The sequence below is a fragment of the Symphodus melops genome (genome assembly GCF_947650265.1).
Source record: "Symphodus melops genome assembly, chromosome: 5".
NCBI classification, from domain to species: Eukaryota; Metazoa; Chordata; class Actinopteri; order Labriformes; family Labridae; genus Symphodus; species Symphodus melops.
In genome coordinates, this window is record NC_136695.1 from 25497532 (window position 1) to 25525183 (window position 27652).

The 27652-nt window shown below is 41.9% G+C and overlaps 1 protein-coding gene across 2 annotated transcripts in view; it reads right to left on the reverse strand.

Moving 5' to 3' along the window:
- Positions 1-27652, reverse strand: part of LOC306824650 (mannosyl-oligosaccharide 1,2-alpha-mannosidase IA) — a 192426-nt gene that overhangs the window by 13625 nt on the left and 151149 nt on the right. The window contains exons 5-8 of one of the 2 annotated variants that reach the window (XM_079344846.1): positions 8650-8744; positions 3861-3987; positions 3030-3123; positions 1303-1418 (exon numbers count right to left, since the gene is read on the reverse strand). In XM_079344846.1, coding sequence (XP_079200972.1) covers positions 1303-1418; positions 3030-3123; positions 3861-3987; positions 8650-8744 — 432 coding nt within the window. The remainder of the gene's footprint in view (positions 1-1302; positions 1419-3029; positions 3124-3860; positions 3988-8649; positions 8745-27652) is intronic. The other variant, XM_079344847.1, reaches the window with a different exon arrangement.

A 27652-nucleotide genomic window follows, 5' to 3' on the forward strand; every position in this document is an offset into this window, starting at 1 on the left:
GTCTGCCCAGTCACTCCATTATTAGTATTTTTATAGTACTATGTAGCCATTTCCATCAACTCACCGTTTTTGTTGTGTGAATGTGATAGCATTGTAACAGATCAGTACAAAGATGTCACATCTGAAGAGTTGAGTACTGGGTGCTGGACAAAAAAGATAAACCCAAAGAGGAAGAGAAAGTCTGCACACTAGAAGCTGCTCTAATTAACATTTCTTCTCCCTTCATCAGACAGCGTAACCTATTAGTCCAATATCCAGACGTATCACTAACTTCCAAGTAATAAGACAAATATTACTCTCTTTGAAACCCTCCGACAAGGCACCAGTTTGAAGAGTAAATACCATAAAGATAAATAAAGCATTTCTTTTAAGATCTTTTTAAGGCATGCCCAATCGGGAGGAGACCTCTGGGGGGCAGAGCCAGAGTTCACTGGAGGGATTATACACCCCGTCTAACCTAGGAACGCCTCGGAATACCCCAGGAGGAGCTAAGGAGACGGAAGTGACCAGCTGCCACCGTGAGCCGACCTCAGATAAGAGGAAGAAAATAGATGGATTTCTTTTGGGTACATTTCCCCTCATCAAGGTGCAAAAAGGGGATTAAACTACTGTACACAAACAACAACAAAGCCTTCGTGACAGAAAACGTTTTAGACAAAAAACTATTTTCACTTCTCCAGACTCGCTTCCTTTCTTATGAACACCCAGTTAAACTCATAACTGGATTTGAGCAAACTGGAATCAAAGAGTCCCAACTTGACCCCTCATCACTCTGTGAGTGTGTTTAACAGGCAGCAGCATTTACTTTCTAATGAGCTCATGAAAAGAACAAGATGTATCAGACACTTCAATCTGAGAAAAAGAGGGACCGTCAGAGATTGAGAGGCCCTCAGTCGAGCTTTTGGGCGGTCACTGATTAAGGCTTGGAATGCAGAAAACGTTCTTATAATTGAAATGATTTACCCCTGATACAGCCTGAGAGGCTCTACTGTTCTTTCTTCTTTATTAACACTTTCCCTTCACTCTAACTCTGCTCAAATAATGGAAGCAGAGCCATCACCGTTACAGATGAAGAAGTCAGGGTATACAGACGAGGAAAAAAGACTCACCCTTCACTCATCTTTCATCTTTCATAAGAGCTTCTGTAAGCGCTCTATGACATGTTCCTGCGTTTCCCTGTTTGTCTCGAGACGTAAAGAAAAGTCTTTGATGCTAATAACTGTCGTTTTTATTTTCATAGAAGAGCTCCCTCTGTTCGGAGCTTCCTGTCATTGTGATGTGTAGGACTAACACGTCACGTACCTCCAGCGCGCCGTAGTACATCTTCTTGGCGCCCTCGTCCATCTTGTCAGACATCAGAAACGATTTGATGAGATACTCGTAGAAACTGTCGCCGAGGCCGCCGATGGAAACGTGATCTGTGCGGGAGAATGAAGGGGAAATTATTCAGCAGGTTCACACACACACACACACACACACACACACACACACACACACACACACACACACACACACACACACACACACACACACACACACACACACACACACACACACACACACACACACACACACACACACACACACACACACACACACACACACACACACACACACACACACACACACACACACACACACAGTTCATAGGGAAAAAAGAAGACTGATGGGAGAAGTTGCACACTTTAAAACAAACACTGAAATGGTGAAATTTGATGAAGAAGAAGTAAAACATTTATTTGCTGATCTGATTAAAATGCTTTTGCTGTTGTGATGCCAAAGGATGTATTCAATAATACTCTATTTTACACAGGAATAGATAATCTTATACACACTTGCCAAAAACTCCTGATATATGCCTGAGGAGCTGAATGTGTGAACACAAACAGCAGCTGGGACATCACTCCATTTTTCCTACAGTACCCCCCCCCCCCCCCCATCTGACAGACCATCAAACAAGCCCCTCCCTGGTTTTCTTGAATGACAGTGTGACGACAGTGTTTGTGTCTCTATTCTCAGAGTATTGTTTGAATTCTGTCTCTCTCTCTGTTTTTGGGTAATTGGTGGTTTGTATGATCATGTTCTGTGAAACCACAAACTCTCTGTTCACTGACGGTAGAAAACAGCTTATTTGACAGCTCAAACTTATATTATGTAACACACTTCAAGCCTGTGTGTGAAAATTGAAATAAGTGGCTGATGATTCTCCTTCTGCCTGCTCTGAGTCCACATTCAAATTCATAAAGATGAATATGATATTGCAGTGGAGGCGTGCACGAGGCTAAATCTATCCACTCATTGCATGCACACATCACCTTTGCTTACTCCCCCGCAAGGTTATCAAAGTGCTGCTGTGTTTGTCCCTGACACTGACAGACAACAGAGAGAGCTGTGAAGCAAAGGATTTCTTTTCCTTGGTGGGGATAAAAATATACAGCGCTGCCTTTGAACACACTCCCTCACAACAATTAGCCTCTATAATCATAAAGATTACAACCTTTTCAGGCCCAGTGTCGTATTTTTGTCTCCTCCTTTCAGGTAAATCGGAGAAATCCAATTTCCTCAAGTAATTGAATTCATTATCATTTTAATAACCCAGAGCAATGGCAGTCATTTAGTCGTTGCTATGAGTCTGATATTAAAAATGAAAAAGGAATTAGACGGATGGATGACATGGAAGAGCAGCAGTGTTGTAAATGCCAAATAAGGAAATCAGACATGTCGGAAGGTAGCATTTTAAATGACATACATTGAACTCAAAGTGTGCCACTGTAATCTTGATGCACGTCGGGAGGAACACTTTTTCTTCTAACACCTCCAAGGTTTAAAGACCGACCTTGCTCAAGTATCTTAGAGGTGGATTTTTCAGTGAGGTCGCTCTGAAATCCCTATTTTTCCCTCATTAACGCTGTAAGATATCTACTGACCTTGACCTTTGTTATAAATTAATTTCCTCTCCATAGCCCTCATTTACTCATAATCCCGGAATTAATTTCACAGGTGTTTGAACAGAAAAATACAGGACTTACGTTGGACCCAGTTGCCGCTGACTGGACTGAGGAAGTTCGGGTACAGGCCGTGTGGTTTCTCAATCTTGTTTAGTAGTTTTCTGATGTTCATCACCTGCAAAGGAACCACAGATTATCACTTGAATACAGCACAGCAATACTTAATATAGAGGGATAGTTTGGTATGTTTGGGTTCGTATGAGGTACTTTATCAACAGGAAGTGTTTTAACTCCATGAGCTTAATGTCAGCTCAGCCCTTTTATTGAGAAGCCAGCAGGAGTGTTGGCACTGAATGGCGTAGCTGTTGTGTTTTGTGTGTGTGTTTACTCCTTGTTTCTGAAGAAGTGAAGTCAAAGATTAGACATTTTCAGATTAAGTTTTATGTTGCCATGGTGTTGGTTGCCAAGTGATTATAATTGGACAGACTATGTAGATATGTTCATGTTTTCTTTTTGAGCAAAGGGCATGCAAAATAAGATTTATTCTTCACTCTGCTCCTTTCCGAACGTGGATTGGGATAACATTGTGAAAAACCACCTTGACATAAAAAGCGTGTTTTGATATGTGGAGAACAAATAAAAATGAAATAAAAAAACATATCAGCCCTCCACTTTACTGTCAGCATCATACTGTTTGAACACTCCTTAAATGCAACAAAATCGATTCTTCTGCTGGCATCACGTTCTCCTGGCTGGTCTCCCAATGTAGTATCTCATCCTTCAAATATACTGAACTATCCCTTTAAGACTGGAAAGAATCTGTCAAGGAGATGGCCCTTAGACACAATTACAAGAAGAAGAAGAAGAAGAAGAAGAAGAAGAAGATTGTGTGATCGAGTCTACTAATCCTACCTTCTCTGTGTAGATGGGGTTGTTGGCGAGCTCCGACAGATGGACAAACTCGAGGTGGAGGGTCCCAAACTCAGCCAGGATGCTACTCCCAGCTGAGGCCCAGCCCCAGCTCCAACTGGTGCCACTGCCACAAAGATGAGAAATAAACAAGAAGACTAAGTCTCCTGGCTGTAACTTACAGACGTCTCTGCAAATACAAACACGCTCAGAACATTACTCTGCATACGTCAATAAGTAAAGGAAGCAGAGCAGTGAATGTAGGAACACACATCTGGAGGGGGAATCTGAAATCTGGTGTTAAGAAGTGATTTTGGGATGCAAACACAAATAGACAGCTGGACACATCTGCATTAACACCTGTTTCTTTATGTGTCTCCAAGGTAACAACTTGTTTCAGATCTCATATTGCCAATGTCTCACAAAGTCAAAGGGACCTGTGCACAGTTGTAAACGATATGGCAGGTATTTTATGCATGGGCGAGAAAGAACATGTTTCAAGAACTGTTAGAAATGATTTAAAGGACAACATCATAAACAAGTTGCAGGAGAGTTTAGGACAAAACCGAAACAAATCCCATGTTAATGTCTAGACCAGAGTATAACTCCTTACTGTCCTTATTAATATTATTATTAGGCCCTTCTTTTCTTTGGAGGGTTACGGTCAGAGTATGGTTACGTTTAAAGCTAATAATAATAATAATAGTAATACAACTAAATTTAACTAGGTCGTTTTGACATTTTGGGCTGTCTAAAAACATCTCCTGTAATATCTTCAGAAGTTAACTTTTCAAAACTAACAACTAAAGCAGCGTCACCTTTGTGTTTGTTTTCATACCTCGTGTTTTTTCTCTGATTGAATTCTTACATAATAAATTGGTTGTTTCAGATTGAGCTACAGGGGCTGATGTTCTGATTCAATTAGTTTAAATTAAGTTGAATTTGATATATAAAGTGAACTTGGCAGACTTGGTTTGCATTACATAAAAATTAATTAGAAGGTGCTCTGCATATCAGCAAATTAGATTCCAGTCGGCTAAAAATAAACACAGCAGAGATCTGTGAAAGGAACTTTATCTTAATTCAGTAAATTTATTGTTGATGGATGTTTGTGCAAAGTTTCATTTCCCTTAACTAATCATCACATTAGATTTAATTTTCTTTTTCGTTTCCTCTAGGTCTTCAAAGTTACCCAGGAACAAGGACCAGGAAGGTCATTAAAACATGGCACCCTCCGTTTTATGTTCTAGCCAGAGCTTATATGCAGATCTTACTTTGAGTAAATGTGTAGTTTCAAAGCCTATGATTAACTGAGGGGAAACTTCACATGTCCTCTAATAGATGCTGAAGGAGACGAAATATCTAATGAATGAAATGAGCAGAGTTTGTAAGACGGGGAGAAGATGAAGGGAGAAGAAAAAGGTGCGAGGCGGCTGTTTGTGTGAGGGCAGAGAGGAATCAAAGAGTTTGCCATCAACGTGGATATTTCCATTAAAAGTTTGGGAGGCTACATCATTAGTGGCTCTGGCTCGAGTCACATCTGAGTCTCCCTCTAAGATGACTGAGTTGAGTCAAAGAATCAGAGCTGAGGTGCAGGGTGTGCGTTTGAAGACGGAGGTAAGCGCAACGTTGACACTCCTCTATCAATCTCTTCATCGGTATAAAGAAACACTGTTATGCTGAAATGTATTTAAAACTTAAATCAACCTCACTTTCCAGGTAAACCGTGTCAGGGGAATCTGCCTTTTTTTGCACATCATAAGAAGAGCTTAAAAAATTCAAGGTTGACTCAGTTACACACTTCAGAAGGTCTTGGGTCCACAGAGTATTTTGTCTTTGTTATAAAACATCTAACTGTTGGCGTCTGAGAGTTCATCTTCGATAGCTGTGCTTTGGTTGCTTCTTGTGACTACGATACAGAATATCAGTAGAGGTAAAAGGAAGAGTGACCTGGCTGTTGAAGTGGGGTTGTAAGATATTGTTAGTGAGAAGTACCTCACTTAAAGGTCACATATTGTTGAAAAGACACTTTACAATGGTTTTCTAATACTCGTGTCTCTCCACTCCGACAAACTCCCCAATCATGAGATAAGTCCATCCTCTCCGTCTGCTGCCTGCTCCATTTTTCAGAAAATGTGTGCTCAAACAGGCCGTTTGGAGATTTCCATTCATGACATCACAAAGGGCAGTGACCCCTCCCCCAGGTGGGTGACACTCCCAAAAAGGGGCGTGGTCTGACACAGCTCATTTACATTTAAAGCTACAAACACAGAAATAGCCTGTTCTGAGCAGGGCTGAAGTAGAGGGGCCTATAGACATGATCAAATACAGGATCAGGGTGGGTTTTTGTCATGGAACATCACAGACTCCAAAATGCATTTCAACTTGTTGAAAAGGAGGGTAATGTGAAAGGCAAAAGACAGAGAGGATGAATGTTGGGGTCTAGACAGGCTAGGGACACATATTATTTTGACCTTCCAATATTTAGTCTATTACTTGAAAATGTGAAGCAGCAGAAAAATCCAAATCATAAACTAATCAATAAACTTTTCTGAAAAAGGCTTCAGCCTTTTAAAAGAAGTCGACTGTCAAGGGCTACTGTGTGATGAAAAGTGAACAGGAGTAGAGTGGATGTTTGGCAGACCTTATATAAAACACACGCACAGTAACATGACCCTCTAACACAGAGTGAGGCACAACAGAACATCGCTTTCACTCGCATATCAACATACTTACCACGCACTGTCAGAGCCACATACTAAACTGAACTCACAGTCTGTTTATGTTCTGTCACACTCAACGTATGCTGTCTTCTAAACTGATGTGTGTGTGTGTGTGTGTGTGTGTGTGTGTGTGTGTCCACGTCACTCCATAGACCAAGCACAAGCAGACTCTGGGCATCCTAGTTCCTCCTGCCCATCTGTACCACAGAGCCATGCTGGTGATGAAGCAGGAATTAAGTGTAGAAAAAGGTAATTAAATCCACCAGCAGCTGTCCAGTTGGCTGCTAGGTTAATTGGAAGCAGGTGGACGACAGAGGTGCCAGAAAGTTTCTTGTAAGATTAGAAAATAAGAAGGAGAGGAGGGTATCCTGTAGGATTTAATTAAGTCTTTAAAAACACACTTGAAAAGACTTTCACAGTTCAGCTAAATGGAAAAGGTATAATATTGTAGATCAAAGGTTTAAAAAAAAAAAAAAGATTATGAAACTGAAGTGTAAAAATAAAAATATGTTTTGTTCATTTTTACAAATTGTGCTGGGTGTAGATAAGACAACAAGATAAGATGATATTTGCCAGTGTGGCTTCTTGCCAGTGTAATTTCACTGATCCAAGCCCACTGGCTCGTTGTAGCAAGACCAAGCTCATGCTGCACACCCGTGCTGAGACTGACCAATTACGACACAGAAACAGTGTTGGCCAGCTCAGCCCCTCTTTTGAAAAACTCTCAAGGAGTGCACAGAGTGAGGCTATTCCTTAAAGGTCCAAATAAGTCTAGATGACTAAAAATGAGCAGTAATATAAAAATGTTGTATAATTGTATTGTGTCTGTGACATGGTGCAGATTCAAATATTCCTGGTTTCGAAACAGATTCGGCAGGTCTTTTGATATTTGATAAAAATCTTAATAGAGACCTAAAAGGAGTTTCACTGTCATGATCCAAGATGATTTAATTAGCATAATGTTGTAGATCCAGTCTCACAAATAGACTGATCATGTAAATTGTTCATTGTTAGTCATTCATTATTCTGTGTTTCAATCAGGTGCACTGTATGGCAGTAAAAGAAGAAGGCACCATTGTTATCCCCATTCCTGCAGTAAGAGAGTTGAATCCAAATTCAGACAGAAAAACAGAGGTAACGTAAGGCCAACAGAGCTGGCCAATCAGAAGAAAGTGGGCATGTGGGAAGGGGGGTCCTTAAAGAGACAGTAGCTGAAATGAGCTGTTTCAGGCAGAGTCTTTAAATCGGGATTTTACTGACGCCAGTATAAGACAAATGAAGACATTTTTAGAGCTACACATCTATTGACGATACTCAATGGGTGTCCCAGACTGACATCTTTAATAGTGAAAGTGAGTATAATAGATTTTCTTTAAAGGGCCATCTCTCGTATTGATGCTTGTCACATGTTTTTTATTTTATTCAACCAAAAATAAAGTCATGGTCATTTCATAGACTGAAGTCCGTAGACACCAGGGCTGATAATAGACGTTTTATCCTCCCTCCTGGATAAAAGAAGGTCGAACCCAAACCCAGACACGCTGTGAAACACACTGTGAAAATGGCTTGAAGTTGTGGTGCATGTCCGTGACATTAACACAATCATGTCAATAAAGATTTGAGATTAAAAAGGTAATGGTTTAGAACGGATTAAAAATTGACACGACTCATTTAAAAATGCACACATATTTCCAATGTGATCTTTCAAAGCGTCAGTGAACACAGATTTAGTATTATCTCAATGTCATCTTAATTTAAAGCTCAGCCTGATCCGGTGTCAATAAAATGAGACCGGGTTCATTTTGTTTATTTCTAAAGCCAAGCAGCCCTAAAAAAAAAAACTAAAACCAGTTTTCTGACTTTGGAGGAGGAAGCTTCAGGTACAACATACTGTAGATATGTTGATATCTTCCATGTATGCTTGAATTTTCGGATCGTCCTCTGCCTCTGGTTGCAAAGATTGACAAACGACCTGAGCTCTGATAAATGCAAGCCAGCGTGAAAACTTGATATCATCTTTTATCCTGGATGGAGGACGGTTGAAGGTGAAGGCTGGTGCTGAGACTCACCTCCCCAGGTTGATGACTCCTCGGGGGATTCCTGTTGGAGTGTTGAAGGCAGGCAGCAGCTTCTCTCCAAGCTCCAGTGCTTTGCTCTTGAACAACTGCAAAGACAGAAATAAAATCGGTTACTCGCCAAGCAATGTGCATGTAACTTGTGCGCATGTTCTATTGTTACTTTTGTCTAGAACTTTAACAATAATCATACCAGCTATATAACTTACAAAGAGCAAAACAGAGCCTGTCATCTCGTCCAAGCTTCAAAATCAATCACTGTCACAGCCAAGAAACCGCAGGCCTGCACACATTTCCCACAGCACTCCCTTTAAAGCTAATTATATGAAGCATATGGCCTGCTCCAACAGAACTCCAGCCGGATTTAAAGCAATTTCACAGATGTAATCTACGACAGTCCATTTAAAGCTCCTCTTTGTGCCCATCTCCACCAGTTAGTCTCTGAGGCCAAAGCAGAGGAGAGATTATCAGTCACAGAATCTCAACAAACCAGTGGGAACAATATTTAAAAAAAAACAAAGATACAAATAAATAAATAAAAAAACGAGTGGGGTGAGACAGAGAAATTTGAACAATGAGGCATTTCTAAGGAGACAACAAGAGGTTCGGGTAGCAGAGCAGAGGCGGGAAGAAAAGCAGATAGTCGTACACGAAAGCTTTGAAGACAAGAGGGAGTATAAAGGGAGTGATGAAGAGGAGACAGACGTGGTAAACACAGAGGGAAAACAGAGTCTAGACGAAAACAAAGCACAGTCAGAGAGAGAGAGAGAGAGTTTGACAGCCAGGCAGAGATACAGAGCAGTGACTGAGCAGAAATATTAAGGGCAAGGAAGAGAAAACAGGGACAACAAATGCTATTGAGACAGAAACCAGAATGTAGTTTCTGTAGTCGGAAAAACAAGGACTCAGCTTTTACCATAACAAAGTGAAAAAAGTGCTGCACTGTGTATACACTGAGTCAACTGTGCTGCATGTTATTTCCTCTAGACTTTCTTTCCCCCAAAACACATCGAGTACTCACAAAATGTGCCCCACCCTTCATAAAACAAGTCATCATGAGATCTCCCTGTTGTGCCTAACATGCATTATTTCTAAATGTCCTATTAAAACCTACCCATGACAAAAACAACAAGAAGAAAGATTGGAGAGATGCCCACAGTATGAGAACGTCTGGATGGGATTCACTCTCTTAGCTGTGAACTGCAGCTGAACCGACGACCCTCCTGTTTCAACAGACTGACCTGCAGCTGCTGCCCCCTACTGAAGGTAAGTAAAGCTTTAAACACATATTCTCTTCAGTGTTCTATCAAGCCCTCCCAGCACTGTACTTTCACAGAACCCTTCAGAAACAGAAGGAGGGGATCAGAGGAGTCCGATAAAAAACAGAGCTGTCCCTGAATAATGTGTTACATTCCTTCTCCTGTCCCCGGGCCCTCAATGTTATCAAAAGGAGAACTAATGACCCTCCGCCTGGTTCTGCTCTGAGGTCTTTTCTCCCAGCACCACTGCTGCTGCTTCTGTACAAACTGGTGTTCCCCTTCCTTAAGAATATTTTAAGACCAGACTGAAGACACACTTTTTTCCTCATCCATATCAGTGTCCTGCAGATCGCTCACAACTCCACCCCCTCAGTTTCCTGTGGTCCTTAACCCCTTGACGCCTGAATTTGTTTCCGAGTATCAACAAATTATTTTTTTTTTACATGTGTTTCTGCTTTCAGGTAGATGCTAAATTAAGTTGAGAAAGTTTATTTAAAAATAGCACATAAATAGCACATCAAACGGATGTTGTTCTGTCTCCGACTGGTCCTATGACAAAATAATGCTGGCAAAAGGTTCCTAGGTATTTATTGAAAGTAAATCAACCGACAGTGGAGGAATACGGACGCTATCTTTGCTGCATTTGGAGCGGAAGCAGTTTGATGCAAATTCGCGACAATAGGTGTCAAGCGGTTAAGATCAAATGTGCACGCCTGTGTATGTTATCTTACTGTACAACACTTTGCTCCACTCTGGTTGATTTTTTAGGAGCTCTATAAATAACATTGGATTTGATGTTGTGATAAAGATGACATGCTGCCATCATGTTCAAACACATCGTGGAGCAGACGGAGAGAGAGCAGGGCAGCTGATTCTTTAGACGTGGTGTATTCTCGTCTGCTTGTTTCTGAAATACTTGATTCATTAGAGTAAAAACCTTTAGGCTCTCTGTGATTTACTGTACGCAGCACACAGGCTAAATGAAAGGCCGTGTTGGGGAATCTATCTTCAGCGGCACACTGAGAGCCTCTTCATCACGTCAGCTCCGTCACTGAAGGGCTTCTGTAATCACACTCTGTTTGCTCTGCTTCTTCAGCTTCTCTCCTAATGCAAAGATAGCCACAGATTCCAAGATGAAACATTTCTACTTCTACTTCCTTTATTTGTCTGCTCAGATGGAATAATGGCGGACCTTTCAAAGTCTGACATTGATCCTATGTGACAGGCGACAGGTCGCTTTCTTTCCCTCTCAGCTGAAGTTCCCTGCAGGATGGTGACAGCAGGCCGGACACAAATGGCTTTTCTATCGGCTCTTAACTGCTGACACGCATCAGGCATGCAGTTGAGTATACCGCCACAAACATCGTCAGCGCCCAGAGGACAGACACTTTGAGCAACATTTCTAGGTCTGCCACTTCTGTTTACCCATAAAAAGTCTCAGTCCCACTTGAGGGAACAGAAGAAATGGTCCAGTGCACTCTGTCATACCTGCTACAGTGTGTGCCAACGTGTCTTAGCTTTCAATTTGAGCGTCTGCGTAACACATAGTTGTAAAAAAAGGGTGTTGTTTGTACATTTAAGGCAGCAGGTTGGCATTCTGAATTCAACTCAATGAATTCAATTCATTCAGGTGAATTCATTTCCTTATCTCCTGATTGGCTGTTGGTGTCACTAAGGATGTGAAAGTGTCAGATTTTACAAGGCCACAGGTCGGACTCAAACCCCAGGCTGCCCATCCACAGGCTCACTGCCTCCAGACATGGACGCGCACCAACCACCAGGCTACCAGCGCCCCCAGACTCCAGATTGTTAACAGAATTAAAGCTTTTTATGTTGTTGCTTTCTTTGTGACTTGAGGAACTGATTATATTTCCTGTCACTGATTATCCCGCTCTGGAATGAATAATCCTTGAATCCCTGTGACACAACACAAACTACGGTAGAAATGTTCACAATATTGAAGAAAGACGTCGCTCAGTATCACCGCTTGACTTCACTGACATGTTTGTATTTCAATGGGACAACAATGAAGCTCAGTGGCGCAGAGGAAACATCGTGTTTCAGGATTTGGCAGCAAATCAGAAATTAAATGAATCCTGATTGATACGTTTCTGTTTGGTCTTTTAATAGCATTTGTTGACAAGAGGATAAATATACACTACCAGCAGTCTTATCGTTGGATAGATCACAACAAAGTGTCTTAATTATACCAAGGTTTCATTTGACTCATCTTCATTTTGCTCCGCTTGACATACCCTCTGAGCTTGTTTGTCTCGTTTCCTTTTTTTTCCAGCACATTCAGGACACATGCTTTAGTCTGATTAGACATGTGACAGATATGGTGAATTAATAATGTGGTAATCTAATGACAAAGTGTGTGAGAAAACGTCCCTCACTCAGTGTCACTCAGCCTGATTCAAACGCATGCTTGTAATGGGAGAACAAAGCGGCGTCTCTTTTACAGCTCCATCACCTCCTCTTTATTCTCTGAGGTGTCGGCCACAAAGCAGACAGAGATCCTCATCTGCTGGAGATGAGAGAAGCATGACAAGCAGCGGTGTGGCGGAAAACATATCTGCAGATTTGAAGCTGAATTTCACATCTGCTTCAGAGGGCTGCTGGTGCGTTCAAAGATTCTGGTTCGGACACCAAAGCAGAGTGCATGCGTAATCGCGGTCAGGCACAGCCTCGGTTATTTCCTGTCGGCTCCGTCAGAAAAGTTTATTTGAAGTCACATCAGGTTTCTCTTCACCAAAAATAACAACCAAATCTAAAAACTCAGCGGGTGACATTTTGAGAATCTTCAGATGTCGCCTCGTGAGAAAAAAAATAAATAAAAAATCCTTTTAACCATAAATAATAATTCCTATTTTGGCAGAGTGCGAACATAGATCTGGAAAGTAACCTCTTCTGCCTCTTTCACTATCTCACGCCGACATGCAGGACACAGTTATTTTCTCATCATTTTCTCTCTTTGTCGTGAATGCTGGAGAAGCTTTTACTATGATCAAAAACACATCTCTAAAGCGTTGAAAAGGCAGCGAGACTATCAGCCCCGTCCACACAGAGACAGAAGATTCTCGTGCTTACAGAGCTGCCTCCTGCCGTGTCAGTTATAAATCCATAGATATGTCGCCAGAGAAAGAGACGTTTTATCTGCACCACCGATGTTTGTATCATCATCACTCTTGATGTAAGGCCTGCAGTGGTCATAAGGCTAAAAGTGCTTATATTGCAGATAGAGCCTGATTTATAATTTGAGTCTATTTTGACAAAAACTGAACGTCCCTCGCAGGATGAATAAAGCAATCTGAACTTTTCTTTATGGGTTAAAGTGCACGCTGCAAATTTTAGACTCAGACTACAGCAAAAGGTGAGGCAGGGCAACGTCAGCAACATACTTGTTGGGTTACTTATCCACACTGTAGGAAGTAATCGATGTGTGTGAGGATGTGATCGACGGGCGACCCAAGGGGAGCTTGATTTTGCATTAACCAGACTAATTGATAAAATCGATATATCACCATGCACTAATGTAGATACACTTGCCAAGTGTGTTATAGATTGTTTATTGTACAGTGAATTTTTTGTTCTATTACATTCAAAGAAATATGGGACATGACACCCTACCAAAGCCAGCGGTGTTTAGTCCAACCTACACTGCAAATAAAACAAAAGGTGCTTGAGATTGAAGGGGGCGAAGAGCAAAACAGACACGGTCACAACTGAAGAGCCAGCCTTAAATTCATAACAGCTCTAAACATGTGTTAGTGACTGACAGGTGTTGCAGCTCTTCTTACCCATAGAGGAATGAGAAATGATCAATATTTAACAAATCAATTTTCACCGTGGAGTCACAAAATATAGATTTACAACTTAAACCTAAAGTCTTCAGTGATGACATGGGAGGTTATAAGACACCTCTCATTCAAAGTGATGTGTCGTCCTTTTCTCTCAAGCAATTCAAATGTACTCAGATCTTAAAAGACGACGACCACACGACTGTAGAAACACTATGACAAGTTAAGAGTCCTTCATTCAAAATGTTACTCAAAGCTACATTAATGGAAGTATTTTACTGATGCCAGTGTGTGAGGCTAACCACACAGAAGGACAGGGCTGATTAGGGCTGATTCGACTGGATAGAGTTCCAGCAAGAGATGATCAAAACCTTTTCTTTACTCCAATCAGTCACTCGTCATGTTGACTGTATCTGGTTGTATCTGAAAACTTTGGAAAAAAACTTATAAAACTCTGGTGACAAAACTTTTTGGTTTCATCTTAACTAACAACACCTGTGCTGGCATGTCTGCAGTCTGCCGTGTGTAGGTGTTGTAGACCTTTTTTTCTGCTTTGTTTTTCTTACTTTTTTTTAATGACGGGAGGTAACAAAAAAAAAAAAAAAAACTTCTTTCCCCTCACCCACGATCACACACATTCATATCAAAAGATGGCTGCTGCTGGCTGAAACATATCTGAGGTGGAATTCTAGCAAGGCCATAATAAAGTGCTTTCTTCCCACTGCTAGGTGACAAAAGGTAATTCTTCATAAGCGGCTGTGGCTCCTTTTCTGTCTTTGTGGCACGCTTAGTATTAAGGTGTCTTTTCTTGTCTTTATTTTAAAGAGTGTGACGGTGGGGGGGGGGGGGGGGAAGCACAGGTAATATTCAGACAGAGAACAAAGCTCTACAGGAACCACACACACCACACACACACACACACACGCACACACTGATTGAAAGGAATATTACAAGTCTCGGCTTCACTCACCCTCCCTAATATTTCCGCTCTTTCAGTCTCATCTGGAGAGACTGACAGGAGGTGACAGGAGGAGACCTTTTCTTGCACATTGATTTCGTTCTTCGTTTCACAAGCTGCTGGTGCTGACTGACTATGAAGCAGAAGAGTCTCAGGGTCACAGCACCTTCACTTAGCTGTGCTTCAACAAGTCGGAATCTCAGCAATGTCAACACGGCTGCCTTTGAGCAAGCTGTCATCCAGCTTTTTAATATTCAGCTACACAGATGATGACTGTATTGAGCATCATTAGGGTGTTAAATTCAGATTAACTATTGAACGGGTGCATGTGCTGTCCATTGTCTGATGATGCTTAAAAACAAAAATATATAATTCTACCTATTTTAGTGTTTTCTTAGCAAGTTCCTTTTCTGTTCTATTTTACCTCAAAAGTTGTATACAATGTGCCTGCAACACATACTTCAACGACCACCCTGTCAATGGCAGGTAGAGTGACATAGACTCATCAAACCCTGTCTGCAAGCTCACTGCACACAGTCCCATGTCAGCCCTCATTCTCGTTGTCTGAAAACTAAAAGTACTCTGCATAATTTATGCAGCATTACATTGCCTGAAGGCGCGGAACGTGAACATGCTGAAGCAGATCCGATAAATTAGACATGAGGACTTCTCGGAAAAAACAAACGCGGTGGTAAAATGGAAGTACCCACCAAAGCCCAAATTGGAAAAACAAACAAGTGGCGGCTCCTCAATCAATCCCCAGCTGAAAAGGAGTGGCTCTAAATTAGTCCACATTACAGCTATATTGTTGAGCAATGTTCATCAGCTCAAATGTTTCTCTCTCAAGTACATGAGCTTCCCACTTCCTTCCCACCCCTCCCTTTGACCCACTAAACTGGGCTTATACAAATCATTTCACAGTTTGCTGACTGTTCCTTACTGTATTATACAGGAGGCACAATTGCTGTTATTTCCCTCGATGCAATGATGCAATTACTGTGTATATATACTGTCTGCCTGAGCTCAAAGCAAGAGCCTTTACCAACAGCCTAATTACTATGAGCATTGAAGCACGCTATCGTTTCTTCACTATGTGCATGTATGTATGTATGAGAGCAAAAAAACCTTTCCATATGCAAAGGATTATGGATGCTTGTGGAGATGTGGCTGATTGCCTGTTGTTCACACAACTACTTATTAGTGGTATATTTCAACTTGGGTTTTTTTTTTACATACATTATAACCATGGGGTGGCAATTTATGCTTGAGTTTGTCTTTGGAGGAAACATGTTTGGTGTTTCCAATGCCTTCACTTTAATTATGTGTCAGTTATTCTCCTCTGATGCCACGTATGTACGTGGGTGTGAAGCTTAAAGTTATCACTAAGCTTTGGTCTTGTAATGAAATGAATAAAAAATGTGTTTGTTTTTCCTAAAAACACAATGAGTTGTGGAAATCGAGAAGATACTGGAATTCAACCACTTACAGATCCTAGCTTTTGAGCTGACATTATTTTTGCACAATCAGATTGAAAAGGTGTAAATTCCTAGTTAATAATATTAGCTATACAAAGAAAACGTTGTCTCTTTTGGAAGCTAATTGATTTAAAAAATAATTTAAGCTAAGTTGTTACAGCTATTGTAAGTGTACAACCAATTCCTGACTAACATGACTTTTAAGTAGCTAGCTAACATCGTTAGCGTTTAATTAACAACCTGTCCTACCGTGTCACATTAACACAATGTAATGTTAGCAAGGACATGATTGAACGTTAATATAAGCTGTTGTCTTTTTTCCCTTCATTTCCACGATCTGTTGCCGTTTTAGTTGCTGATCCATCAAGAAGCAGGGATGGAAGTTGTGAAAATGTGTCAGACTCCCCAATTTTCTTTCACAATTTACAACTTTAAACACATCAGTACAACCTTATTTTAACAAAAGAGATGTTTACCCTGAGCATGACACTACAGGAAAAGTGCAGTGAATATAGTGGATTTCAATACAATGCCAACAGATGGATTATCCAACCAATGTTTCACTGTTATCAAAATTACATGGAAACTTGAAGGAATCCTGACATATTTAAGGAGCTATCTCTAAAGTTTCTGTCAGATAAAATCATTGGGACCATTGTCTTCTCACAAGAAATGTTGGCACATCGGAACTCATCAGCTTCCCCAATGTGCCACACACTCCGCACATGAAAAATAAAGGACACTTCTGACACATAGCGGTACTCTTACACCTGTTTACACATTGATGGATGTCATAGAAGATCAGTCAGAGCTGTAGCATCAGAACAGACAGACCCAGTGACCCATCAATAATTCAGCCTACAATTTTCAAAGTGCAACAACCTCTCCACCATCATTACTGTGGAGGGAGAACAGGAAGAAGCCAGGCCCGATGGGATGCAGAGAGAACGAGGAGCAGTGTTTGGAAAGGATGTCAGGTTCACTTCTCATTAGGGGCCATGACAAAGTCTCCCAGGCCCTGTGTGGGAGGACACAGACACCTCCCGGCCCACTATGCCAGACAGAAGAGCTAACAGGTACCGTTCTGTGTGGGCATCGACAACGCTCCCTGAGAAACTGCAGAGAGTCTCAGGGATCTTGTTGCAGTAGAAGAGAGAAAAACTGTCTGAGACTGTCAGTTACATGCAAATGCCTTAGACAGTGCAATACTGTGTGGGTGATGGATTAAAGTTTTTTCTTCTTTACTTTTTTTATAAGCTGTCAGCATCTTGCAATCACCAACAAAATGTTACACTTTTAAGCACTACTAGATTCTTCTACCAGAGGCTGCACTGTTCAGTAAACTCCTCAGCACCTCTACTGTGCAAACCCTGGTTGCAGATTCGCTAAATGTCAACAAGCGTCACTGGGATATTCTGGAGGTCGCTATGGAACACTGTCCATTTGTCTTAATGGTCTATGGTTTCCAATGCTAACATAGCTAGCAGTCACGTTTAGCAGCTCAAATAATTACCATCATAATTAACAAGAGAAACAAAAAGCACATGTTGGGCTGACGGGAAGGTCATGAAGTTGACTTGGTCATAAACTGAAGGATTTCGGGGATCTTGGTTATTGCAATTAATCCTCTATGAACAGTGACTTTTCTTTACAATCCATCACGTCAATGTGGAGATATTTTTTAAAAATTAACCTGGTGGTGAGACACAATGTTCAAGGATTAAAGACTCATATCAGCAGTTCTTGAAACTTAAAAGGATCGAAGATAATTCAAGCCCTGAGTACCATGAACATTTTTACGTCATATGCACTACTTTACAACAAAAAAGCATCTTTAGAGCTATGCTCGCCTCAAAGTTAAGATGCACATACATGGCACTTTGGGAAAAACCAGTGGCAACAGAGACAACAAAGAATCACTGCCATTTGCTTGTGCACATACAGTAGTTGCCATAGTTAAAACACAAACAAGTTCACATAATTTGATTGGATTACAGCTTTTGTATGGGTTTTTACCATCCCAAAAGTTCCATACCACCTCCTCAGAGAAAACTCTGCATATTACACAACAAACATGCTGCAGATATCTGTAGTCTTTTCTCCAAACCAGATAAACATAATCTCCATGAAAAAAAAAAGCAAGAGGATTTCCTGAGAGTGGTCATGAGATTTGAAGAACACAATGCGAGTAGGGGATGAGGATGAAGAGTGAAAGATAAAGCAGTCAGAGCTTCAGTGGATACACACAGACACATCGAGGGTGGGGTCAGCATGAGTGTGACAGGGATGAGAGCAGACGAGGCAAGATGAGAAAGATCTGATTTGGGTTATCTGTGTGGCCTAGCGTGTATCTGTGGTTCAGTTGGTGATATGAGCCAGTTGTTGGTGGAGTGATAGGGAAGGGGGGGAAAGTGGAGCTTCTTTGAAAGCTGCTGATGGCAGAGCGGCGCTTCAAAGATGATCGCATGCTTCTTCAAAGAGTCGATTCGGGGGGGGATACATCCACTGTGATGGCATGCAAGAGGAGGAGAGGAAGTGAGCCAGACAGATGTTTGGAAGTGTGTTTCTGCTATCTCTGTGTGTTTGTATCCACTGTCAACGAGAGATAATGTACAGTTAGAGGATTATTATTATCATTGAAAAGCAAACTAAGGTGCAAACTTGACATGCCTTGATAGTGTAATGGCTTGATTTGATTGGTTATCAAATATGAATCTACCAAAGTGTAACTAAGGAATGTCTATCTTCCAGTAATCAGGGTAGGCCAATTGCACAAGTCTGGGGGGGGAGACTGTGCCTGCTAAGACACATTCGTTTTGGGTTCGGCAGGAGGATGTTTTGTTGGAGGTAACAAGGTACAGGAGTGTTAAAGTGTAGTGCAATTTAAAATAAAGGAATTTAGTGTCATGCATTGCAGCCCAGCACGTGTCACTCTCTAGAATAAAGTTGCTGCCCTGAGTGACAAAACTCTATGTAATCTACCCTCCTTTAAAAAAATTAAAGCCTCCATAATCACCGGGCCTCCATGGAGCCTGCAAAGAAAAGGCAATTCAGCTTAACACTGAGCACAGGCTGTGCAGTGGAGATAACCGCCATTCAGACCCACAAAATTTCAATGCTTTTCCTCGAAAATTTAATGGAATAAGACACTCCAAAAAAACTCCATTTCACAAGTTCTTCAAAAGGGGCGAGTGCAAAAGCATGCAGCAGCTCTCCTGTTATATTGACTGACATTTCAACAGCAAGCTGTAGAGTCAACTGTTTTTAAAGGAGAGTGGAAAAAAAGGTTTCTACAAGGTCAAACTCCTTGATTGAAAACTGGAGATACTTTCAAGAGGCAAATGTATTTCTCGAATAAAAGATATTTGAGATGGAAATATACAGCACACAATTACACTGTCTACCGTCGTCAGCGTGTGTTTCATCTGTCTGGCACATAGCTACACTTGAGCTCAGCCTGGATGCATAATAAAGGTGTTACTGTGCTGCAGGGCTCCTCTGGAGATGCAGAGATGGATGGTGCTGTGGTTATTTTATGGCATTATGTAAAGAAAGCACTGCCCATTCTCTTTCGACAAGCCAGAAGTGTCAGAATCGGACTGATCGGTTGATAATAAAGGGGGGTGGGTGTCTCCCATAGGGGTCACATTCAGCTTCAATGTCAGGCAATTAGACCCAGACTCCAAAGGAAAAATAAAGCAATTTTAATAAGCAATTCCATAAAAAACAAACAAAAAAAAAAAAAACCGTTATGACCTCTTGCAAATTTGCTGCAATCTTACATTTTCCCCATCTGTGCAATCATAACATGTTTTCTGACATTTAGCCCAGCCACCCACACAACAGGACGGGCCTTTTCATTTGAAAATATCATTGCAATAATCATTTCAATGTTTAGTTTTTACTGCTGCGGGGAAAATAAAATACCTCCCTTGAAGCCCTTCAGTCTCCTGATGCTGTACTGTAGATCTACCTCTTTAAGAAGAATCTCTTACCGCAACATCACCTCTAACCAACAAGATGCTTGGTCAACAAGGTGGTTCTCCGAGAGCAGGGATTTCAGACTTTCATTTTGCTGCAGGGCCTGAGGTCAAGAGCACTCAAGTGATCTTGATCGGGAATCCTGAGCTGCTGCAAGGTTGATGTTGTGCAACTGATCTCTGAAAGCAATGACAAATCCCCTGCAGGCAACAACAATGGAGTAAAAAAGAATAAGTGGCACAATAAGCTGAATACGGTTCTATTGAGGCGTCCCTCGTATACAACACTCTACATAAACTATCAACAAAGGCATCAACCATAGCTGTGCCTTAAGGCTTCAGTCAGCCTCTGTTTAGCAGCTATACAGAGGCATTGCTGATGACACGCCACATGCCTGTGATCTAAAAAGGGAGGTATAGTAGCCTTTATCAAACCGCCCCCTGAGGATGTGTAACATATGTTGTTATATCCATATACATCTTCTTCTTGCATGATGATGGATTCTCTTTCTTCTCCACTATTCATTGGAGTCTACCTCAGGGACTCACTTAGATGGCAATGCATTCTCCACTCCGATTGGCCTGGCATGCTTCCTGTTGCCGCGTCAATGCTGTTACCATGGTTTTGGCTGGGGCTGTGCTCGCTATAGCTCCATCTGTCTCGGGTGTCAGCTGGGTAGAAGAAAAATGCAGTGATTCCACTCATTTTCTCACCAAGGGGGCTAGATCCATCCTTCTGCCCACCCCCCCGCGCTGGCACACATCACACACTATTCTCCACGTGAAGTTCAGACTCACAGCGCGACAGTAAAGAGGATTGTTTTCGGGAGTTGGACCTGCTTCATCAGTTTTTGAAGGCGAAATAATGTTTGGAAAAGCTGAGCATATTTATTTAAGTCCTGCCAAAAAGACCCAGGTGCAGGATTGGGACATCGGGAGCGGGAAAAACAAATAAATACAAGGAAGCTTTTCCAAGCTGGAAGCGCTAGGAGGTCACTCATATCAGTAAACAGTTAAATCGGCTTAAATTTCATAATTAAACTCGTCTGCCAAGCTGCTGCTTATTCTTCATTCCAGATCCCCTTTATCCACATAAAAACACTCCCAGTATTGTTTCTATCTCAGCAAACTTTCAACATCATTTTCTTTTGCACATTTTTAAGTCTTGACATGGATTGCCTGAATAATTCAAGTCGGACAATCAGAAAATAGCAGGGCCAACATGGCAGTCAGGGTAACAATGCTGCAGTGCTGACAGTACTGCGTGCCCACTGAGGCGATGCCAGAGCACAGCCATGCTTGAAGGCATCTGGCTCGTTGCTTTTCCCACCTGAGATTAGCTCCAGTGTAACTGTGGTCACTTGCCTTCAGCCATCTCTCCTGGATCGAGCCAACAGGTCCAGTTTTTCCGAAGGATGTTTCCAATTTTGTGCAAACATGCTCATGTTGCATTGGATATGACACTTCAGACTTAACATATAGATACACCTTTCAAAGCAGACCCCAGAGTAGAAAGAGAAATGACATTACAGCCGATGAGAAAATAAGACAGCTACCAGCATGAACGTGAATCACTCTGACATTCTTCTTTGTGAGAGGGGCTGAAGGATTCGATCACAAGAACATGGAATAACTTTAAGGTTAAGACTCCAAGATGCCGGGCTGAGGATTCTAACAAGATGTTGAGTAATGGTGTCTGATATTCCCCAGACCCCTCTGTGTGTCAGGCCCCGGGGTCATCTGAGGGATCCCTGTCTTACCATAAAATGTCACAGCTCATAGATATTGCATGGGCTCTGGCCTTTTGATGCTAATTAAACGTTACTGCTCACCATGTGCCATCATATAGAGGAAGAGCCGAAATACAGGGAGAGCAGTGGGAGGATGGAGGAAGGAATGGAGAAACGTTTGTATGATAGTGAGGTATAAAGATGTAAGAAAAAAGGAAACATGCATACTCCACCGCCCACGCCTTGACTGATTTTATAAAAAAAAAAGAACATGCCGAGAGGTTGTGTGGATCTTATCTTTTCAAGGATAGCTGCAGATGACACAATGTAGAGATGAAAATATGTGTGTAAGCTGCACGTCTTGTACAGTACATAATCCTTTACACTACACTGAGAGGCGCTCAATACCATTTCTATAAAAGTAATAACTCTGACCAGAGAATTGTAAAGGGGCTCACACAGGTCAGGCAACTAGACGCTGGAAAAGAGGGATTTGCAATAAACACATTCTATATAGAAACAAAAAAAAAAAAAGCAGTTCTGACCTCCAGTAAATGCACTGCTCTCTTATTTTCTCCTAATCTGTACAATCAAAGTGTGTTATTTGACATTTACCCTCGACTCCCACGTAACAAAATGCGCCTTTCCATCGAAACTGTACGGTGGAATTTTAATGTGAATGTTTTCGTTTTCACGGCTGCAGAGAAAACTCCTGTCTTCAAGATTACTAGCAGGTTCTTATCTTGATGGAAAATCTTGTAAATCAATCCTCTGGTGCTGTAAAGCTAATTCTAACAAAAAAAAAAGAAAAGAAAACCGTCCCATCTTTAACCAACAGGCTGCTTGGTCAACAAGGTGCGTCTCAGAGAGCGGGGATTTCAGACTTTCATTTGGCTGCAGGGCCTGAGGTCGAGAGCACTCGAGTATTCTCATTCGAGAATCTGGAGCTGCTGCAAGGTTGCTTTTGTGCAACTCATCTTCGATTGAAATGACAAATCCCTTCCAGGCAAAAGAAATACATTAAAGATGGTGAGAACAAGCGGGAATTGTGTACCATAGAAGCAACCCTTTCATTTGAGAATCTACATAAACACTCCCAAGAGGCTTCAGTCATCGCCGTGCATTGAGGACTTAAAATCCAAGAACTAATAATTTGTTATATTTCATACACTCGTGATGATGATTGAGGAAATCAATCAACATTTTTCAGGTACATAACTAAATTACAGAAGGCCATCTCGATTGACAGTTGCTACAGCATCGCTGGAGGACATTATAGATTTGGCACAATGTAATGCTAATGTCGGAGGAGGCGAGGCAGAGCTGCACCTTTTAGCACGACTCGCTCATGATTGTTGAAGCTGACACAAATAATGATGTTTGGGAATTTAAATCATCTCAAATATCTGTGGAAAGTGATTTACTTCAACCTGATTAATCACTCCTCATGCGTTCCGCTCTTTTGGTGACAAAGATTCATTGAATGTCCCAATTTTACAATAGGAAATGAACTCCTGAAGTAAAGTCAATGGAATGGTGACCATATTTTTTTATCACCTCAAACCTCATTCAGCTTTGACTGATTCTTTGTTACTAAGCAACGGACATATGCACAGATATATCTGCAATAAGATGAGGCTGGCTGAATAATCTGTCTGACTACAAAGCCTTGGTTATGAATATAACAAGCGTTAAATGGCTGAGTTTGGATTCTATACAGTGACCAGTGTCTGCAGGGGGCCTGTACTGACTGTTATCTGTAGTTCAACTCCACTTTAAAAAACACAAACAATAAGATGTGACTCTGCACAGTTGAATGCACCGGGCCCTAGATTCAAAAAGAGCATAGGAAACGAAGGATTGGTGGCTCCACATGACAAATGCAAGGCAGCAAAATATTTCAGAAAGCCAGCTTTGAGTGTGATGCTCGAAATCAATATCCTCTCTGGAACAGTAGTATTTTTCAGCCTGGTCAGATTTAATATATAACACCATTTTTTTCTGAAGGTGAGCTGTTGGTTAAGGAGTGAGAAACTCTTCAAATCCCCAAACTGTGTGAATTGAAGTGACTGTGACTCACACAGAGAAGCCATGGACTCAAAGCTAACAGGCTAACACCACCTACCAGCATGCAACCATTCACAGGCAGCCTGCCATCTGTGAAGAACATTACTGCTCCCTCGCTGTACTCAGCTCAGTGTAGAAATGTGCACACAAACAGGGGCTGACAATGACCAGCAAGACTGAGCCTGAACAACACAAGGCCACCATCGGCTTGCTACTTGGCTGAGAGACAGCTGTTGATCTTATCAGGAGGTCCTCAAGCCATTAGACAGCCGAACACTAAGCTGCTGCAAAATGTGTCTGACTTTAGTTCTCCTAAAAGTACGTTTGTTTGCATTTATTCTGCATGCTTTGGCTGGATTTGTCACATTCGAGTGCCGCTGCCGTCCGGTGAATCAGAGGTTAGCCCTGGGACGGGAGTCAGACAGTTAAGTGGTATTTGTTGATCCGGATAAAACAATCGGCTAAACCCAGCATTACATCGCCAATTATTTGCCTTTATGTGACAACAGAGCAAATTCCTGCCAAGAAACATGTCAATATGTTTTGGCTTAATTCTCTGGAACAAATTAACTTTTGATCTGATCTTTTCTGAAAAGTGATGTTCTCTTAAAAAAGATCCTGAGAAATTTCTTTTCTCTCAAGCCTTTAGCAGTTTCTGTGTCTGTGTGCATTCTGTAGTCCTGTGTGCATTCTGTGGTCCTGTGTGCATTCTGTAGTCCTGTCTGTGTGCACTCTGTAGTCCTGTGTGCATTCTGTAGTCCTGTCTGTGTGCACTTTATAGTCCTGTGTGCATTCTGTAGTCCTGTCTGTGTGCACTCTGTAGTCCTGTGTGCATTCTGTAGTCCTGTCTGTGTGCACTTTATAGTCCTGTGTGCATTCTGTAGTCCTGTCTGTGTGCACTCTGTAGTCCTGTGTGCATTCTGTAGTCCTGTCTGTGTGCACTCTGTAGTCCTGTGTGCATTCTGTAGTCCTGTCTGTGTGCACTCTGTAGTCCTGTGTGCATTCTGTAGTCCTGTCTGTGTGCACTCTGTAGTCCTGTGTGCATTCTGTAGTCCTGTGTGCATTCTGTAGTCCGGTGTGCATTCTGTAGTCCGGTGTGCATTCTGTAGTCCGGTGTGCATTCTGTAGTCCGGTGTGCATGCTGTATTTAAGTAATGTGTAGTCATTTCAAAACATGCACTGCACTTCTGAAAATGTCCTCACATTGTCAGAGATCCTTGAGCGGCGTTTCAATGCTCAATGCTCTTTACTGCTCGCTTCAGTTGTCAGTATGGGTGCTCTCTATCAGTTGGCTCATGGTTACTTTAAACATTACTTTTTAAATGTTGACTTTTTGGAGTCATACATTTGTGGGGTTTTCACAACATTTATTGGATGTGTTTCTTCCTTTGACTTGTCTGCACCGTTCAGTGCTTTGTGTGAAAGTCACCTTGGTGCTGTTATCTCACTGAACCAAGCTGAAGTCAGCAGTAATCAAGAGAGCGCTTCACACAGACTGGCATTTGTTAACATCCCAACATGGTCTGGTGACAAGGCATTTGTTGGGGGAAATGTGCAGGTTACATCAGTGTGATTAAGCCTGCTGTCCCCACACTGGTTGAAGGACAGGCGGATGGTCAGCTTGTATTAATTTCAGAATGCTGCGGGGTCTCAACGTGTCCATGCTGGTGACAATGGCAGAGCCCAGGTATCTCCTGGGAAGGTCTGCTGTCACTCCTTCTTCCACAGAAATGTCCAAACAGGGAGCTTAACACTTCTTTTTCTTTTCTTTCTGTTCGACTGCACCTGGCTCTGCTACTGCTTATTTCAAACAGTGCTGGCATGTGAGAGGAGCTCACCTGTCACTGTAAGAGTGTGTGTGTGAGAGAGAAAGAGACAAAGCAAGAGCGGTGGGGGTTGGTAGCTCCTGCGTGCACCCTGGTTTAGGTGGCAGATGTGTCACATTGCGAGGGCAGCGAACGGCTTGGCAGCTGAGAACTGTCTTAGCGAGGCTCTATGTGTCACTTTCTTTTCTCTTTCTGTCTTTGTTTCTCCCCTCTCTGTGTGACTTTTCACACCGCTGGTCTACCAATTTGCCACTGCCTCAAACATCCCAATTAGCAGGCTGACACAGAAACAGCTGAACTGCTCGCCGATACTGAAAAAGGCAGAAAACATTGGAGAGGCGATTGGATGTGCAAATTTTGTTCTGAGTGTGTGGACAGAACAAGCTGCGTCACATGTGGACGGCAATTAACGTGGCCTAACGTTCTGACTGCAACTGGACACGAGAGTGCAGAGTGTCAGGATCTGGACTTGCTTTGGATATTAGAAATTTGTCATTTAGAGGAAAATCGCTTGCGTCTTTACTCCACATAAATGTTACTCGTAATTCTGCAGGTTAGGATTTAAGATACAGTCCACATAACAGAGCGCGTTCCTAGCTGCTTTATTAGTTACAAATGACCGATTGAATTAAGAGGTTCTGATGCTGCTGTGGTGGAGAGAAGGTCTGAACTAGATCTAGATAGGTATCTTAGATGATATACATGTAGGAAGGTGAACGCAAAGAGAGATTGTTTTAGTTTTTACTATTTCTCTATGTTAATTGGTTTATTTATTGTACATTGTTTTAATCCATTTACCTTGTACTGAAAAGTGTCTCTATAAATAAAATGTATTATTATTAGTATTGTATGTAATCCTACAGTTAAAATGCGGTACCTGTATGTTTAATTATATATTTCTTATTTATCCTACGTTGAAAGGAACTGAATGCAGGACCTCTTTTTATTGTGACACTGCTACATGGGTAATTGATCCCAATCCTTCCTCCAGCTTCCAGCTCATCACACAGGAGAACTAGCCTGAGAAATATCGGGGGACAGGGTCAAAAGTTTGACAATATTGAGTAGCATGAGACAGAACTCGGAGCGTTACCTTGAGCGAGTGCCAGACTCGATGTCCGTGCTCTGTGGGCAGGGTGTGAGGATATGGACTCTGCCAAAACACTGTTTGGCACCAAAAGAAAGCACTAACCCAGCCCCACTAACCTGGCTCCCTGCCCAGTATACTGCTCGCCTTTACTGGTTTCAGCCAGTTTCTTTACTTTGAAGCTGTGAGGATCTTTTCTCCCCATGAATGTCTTACAGACAAATCAAGACATGTTCCCCCCACTGTGCTACAACACAGGTTAACTTGATCAATGCAATCACGGAGCTGGAGACAAAATCACACTAAGATGGGGCTCATTAAGGCCCAAATTAGCATGAAGCTTCAATGGGGAGCAACTTGATAGGCTCTGATTGGCTCTGATTGATATCATTATGAGAGTGGTGATTGTGCAGCAGCAGCTCTTAGATAGTTGGCTGTAAAAACTAAGAATCTCTTCTCAAGAAGGAGAAAGGAAGCCTTGACCTAAAATATGGGAGCAAGCAGCTGATAGTGGGTCGCCATGTGTTCAATTCCTGGCTGTAATGAAATGTCCTGCTGGAAGAAATTGGCCAGTTTGGATGATGGAAAAGGAATTGGTAGAAAATGAGCTCAATGGGAGCGGAAAGAGGAGTGGAATTGGTTGTGTAGAATCGACGGTGTCTGAAGTTCCTAATGTGGATGAAGCAAGGCGAGAACAGCAGCGGTGTTTCCTGTCGGCTCCAATGACTTAATTACATGTTAATGAAAAGATCATGTGTGGGATGATGTTCATGTTCCTCTCATAATTTGAGCCCTACATTGATCTATAACCAGCT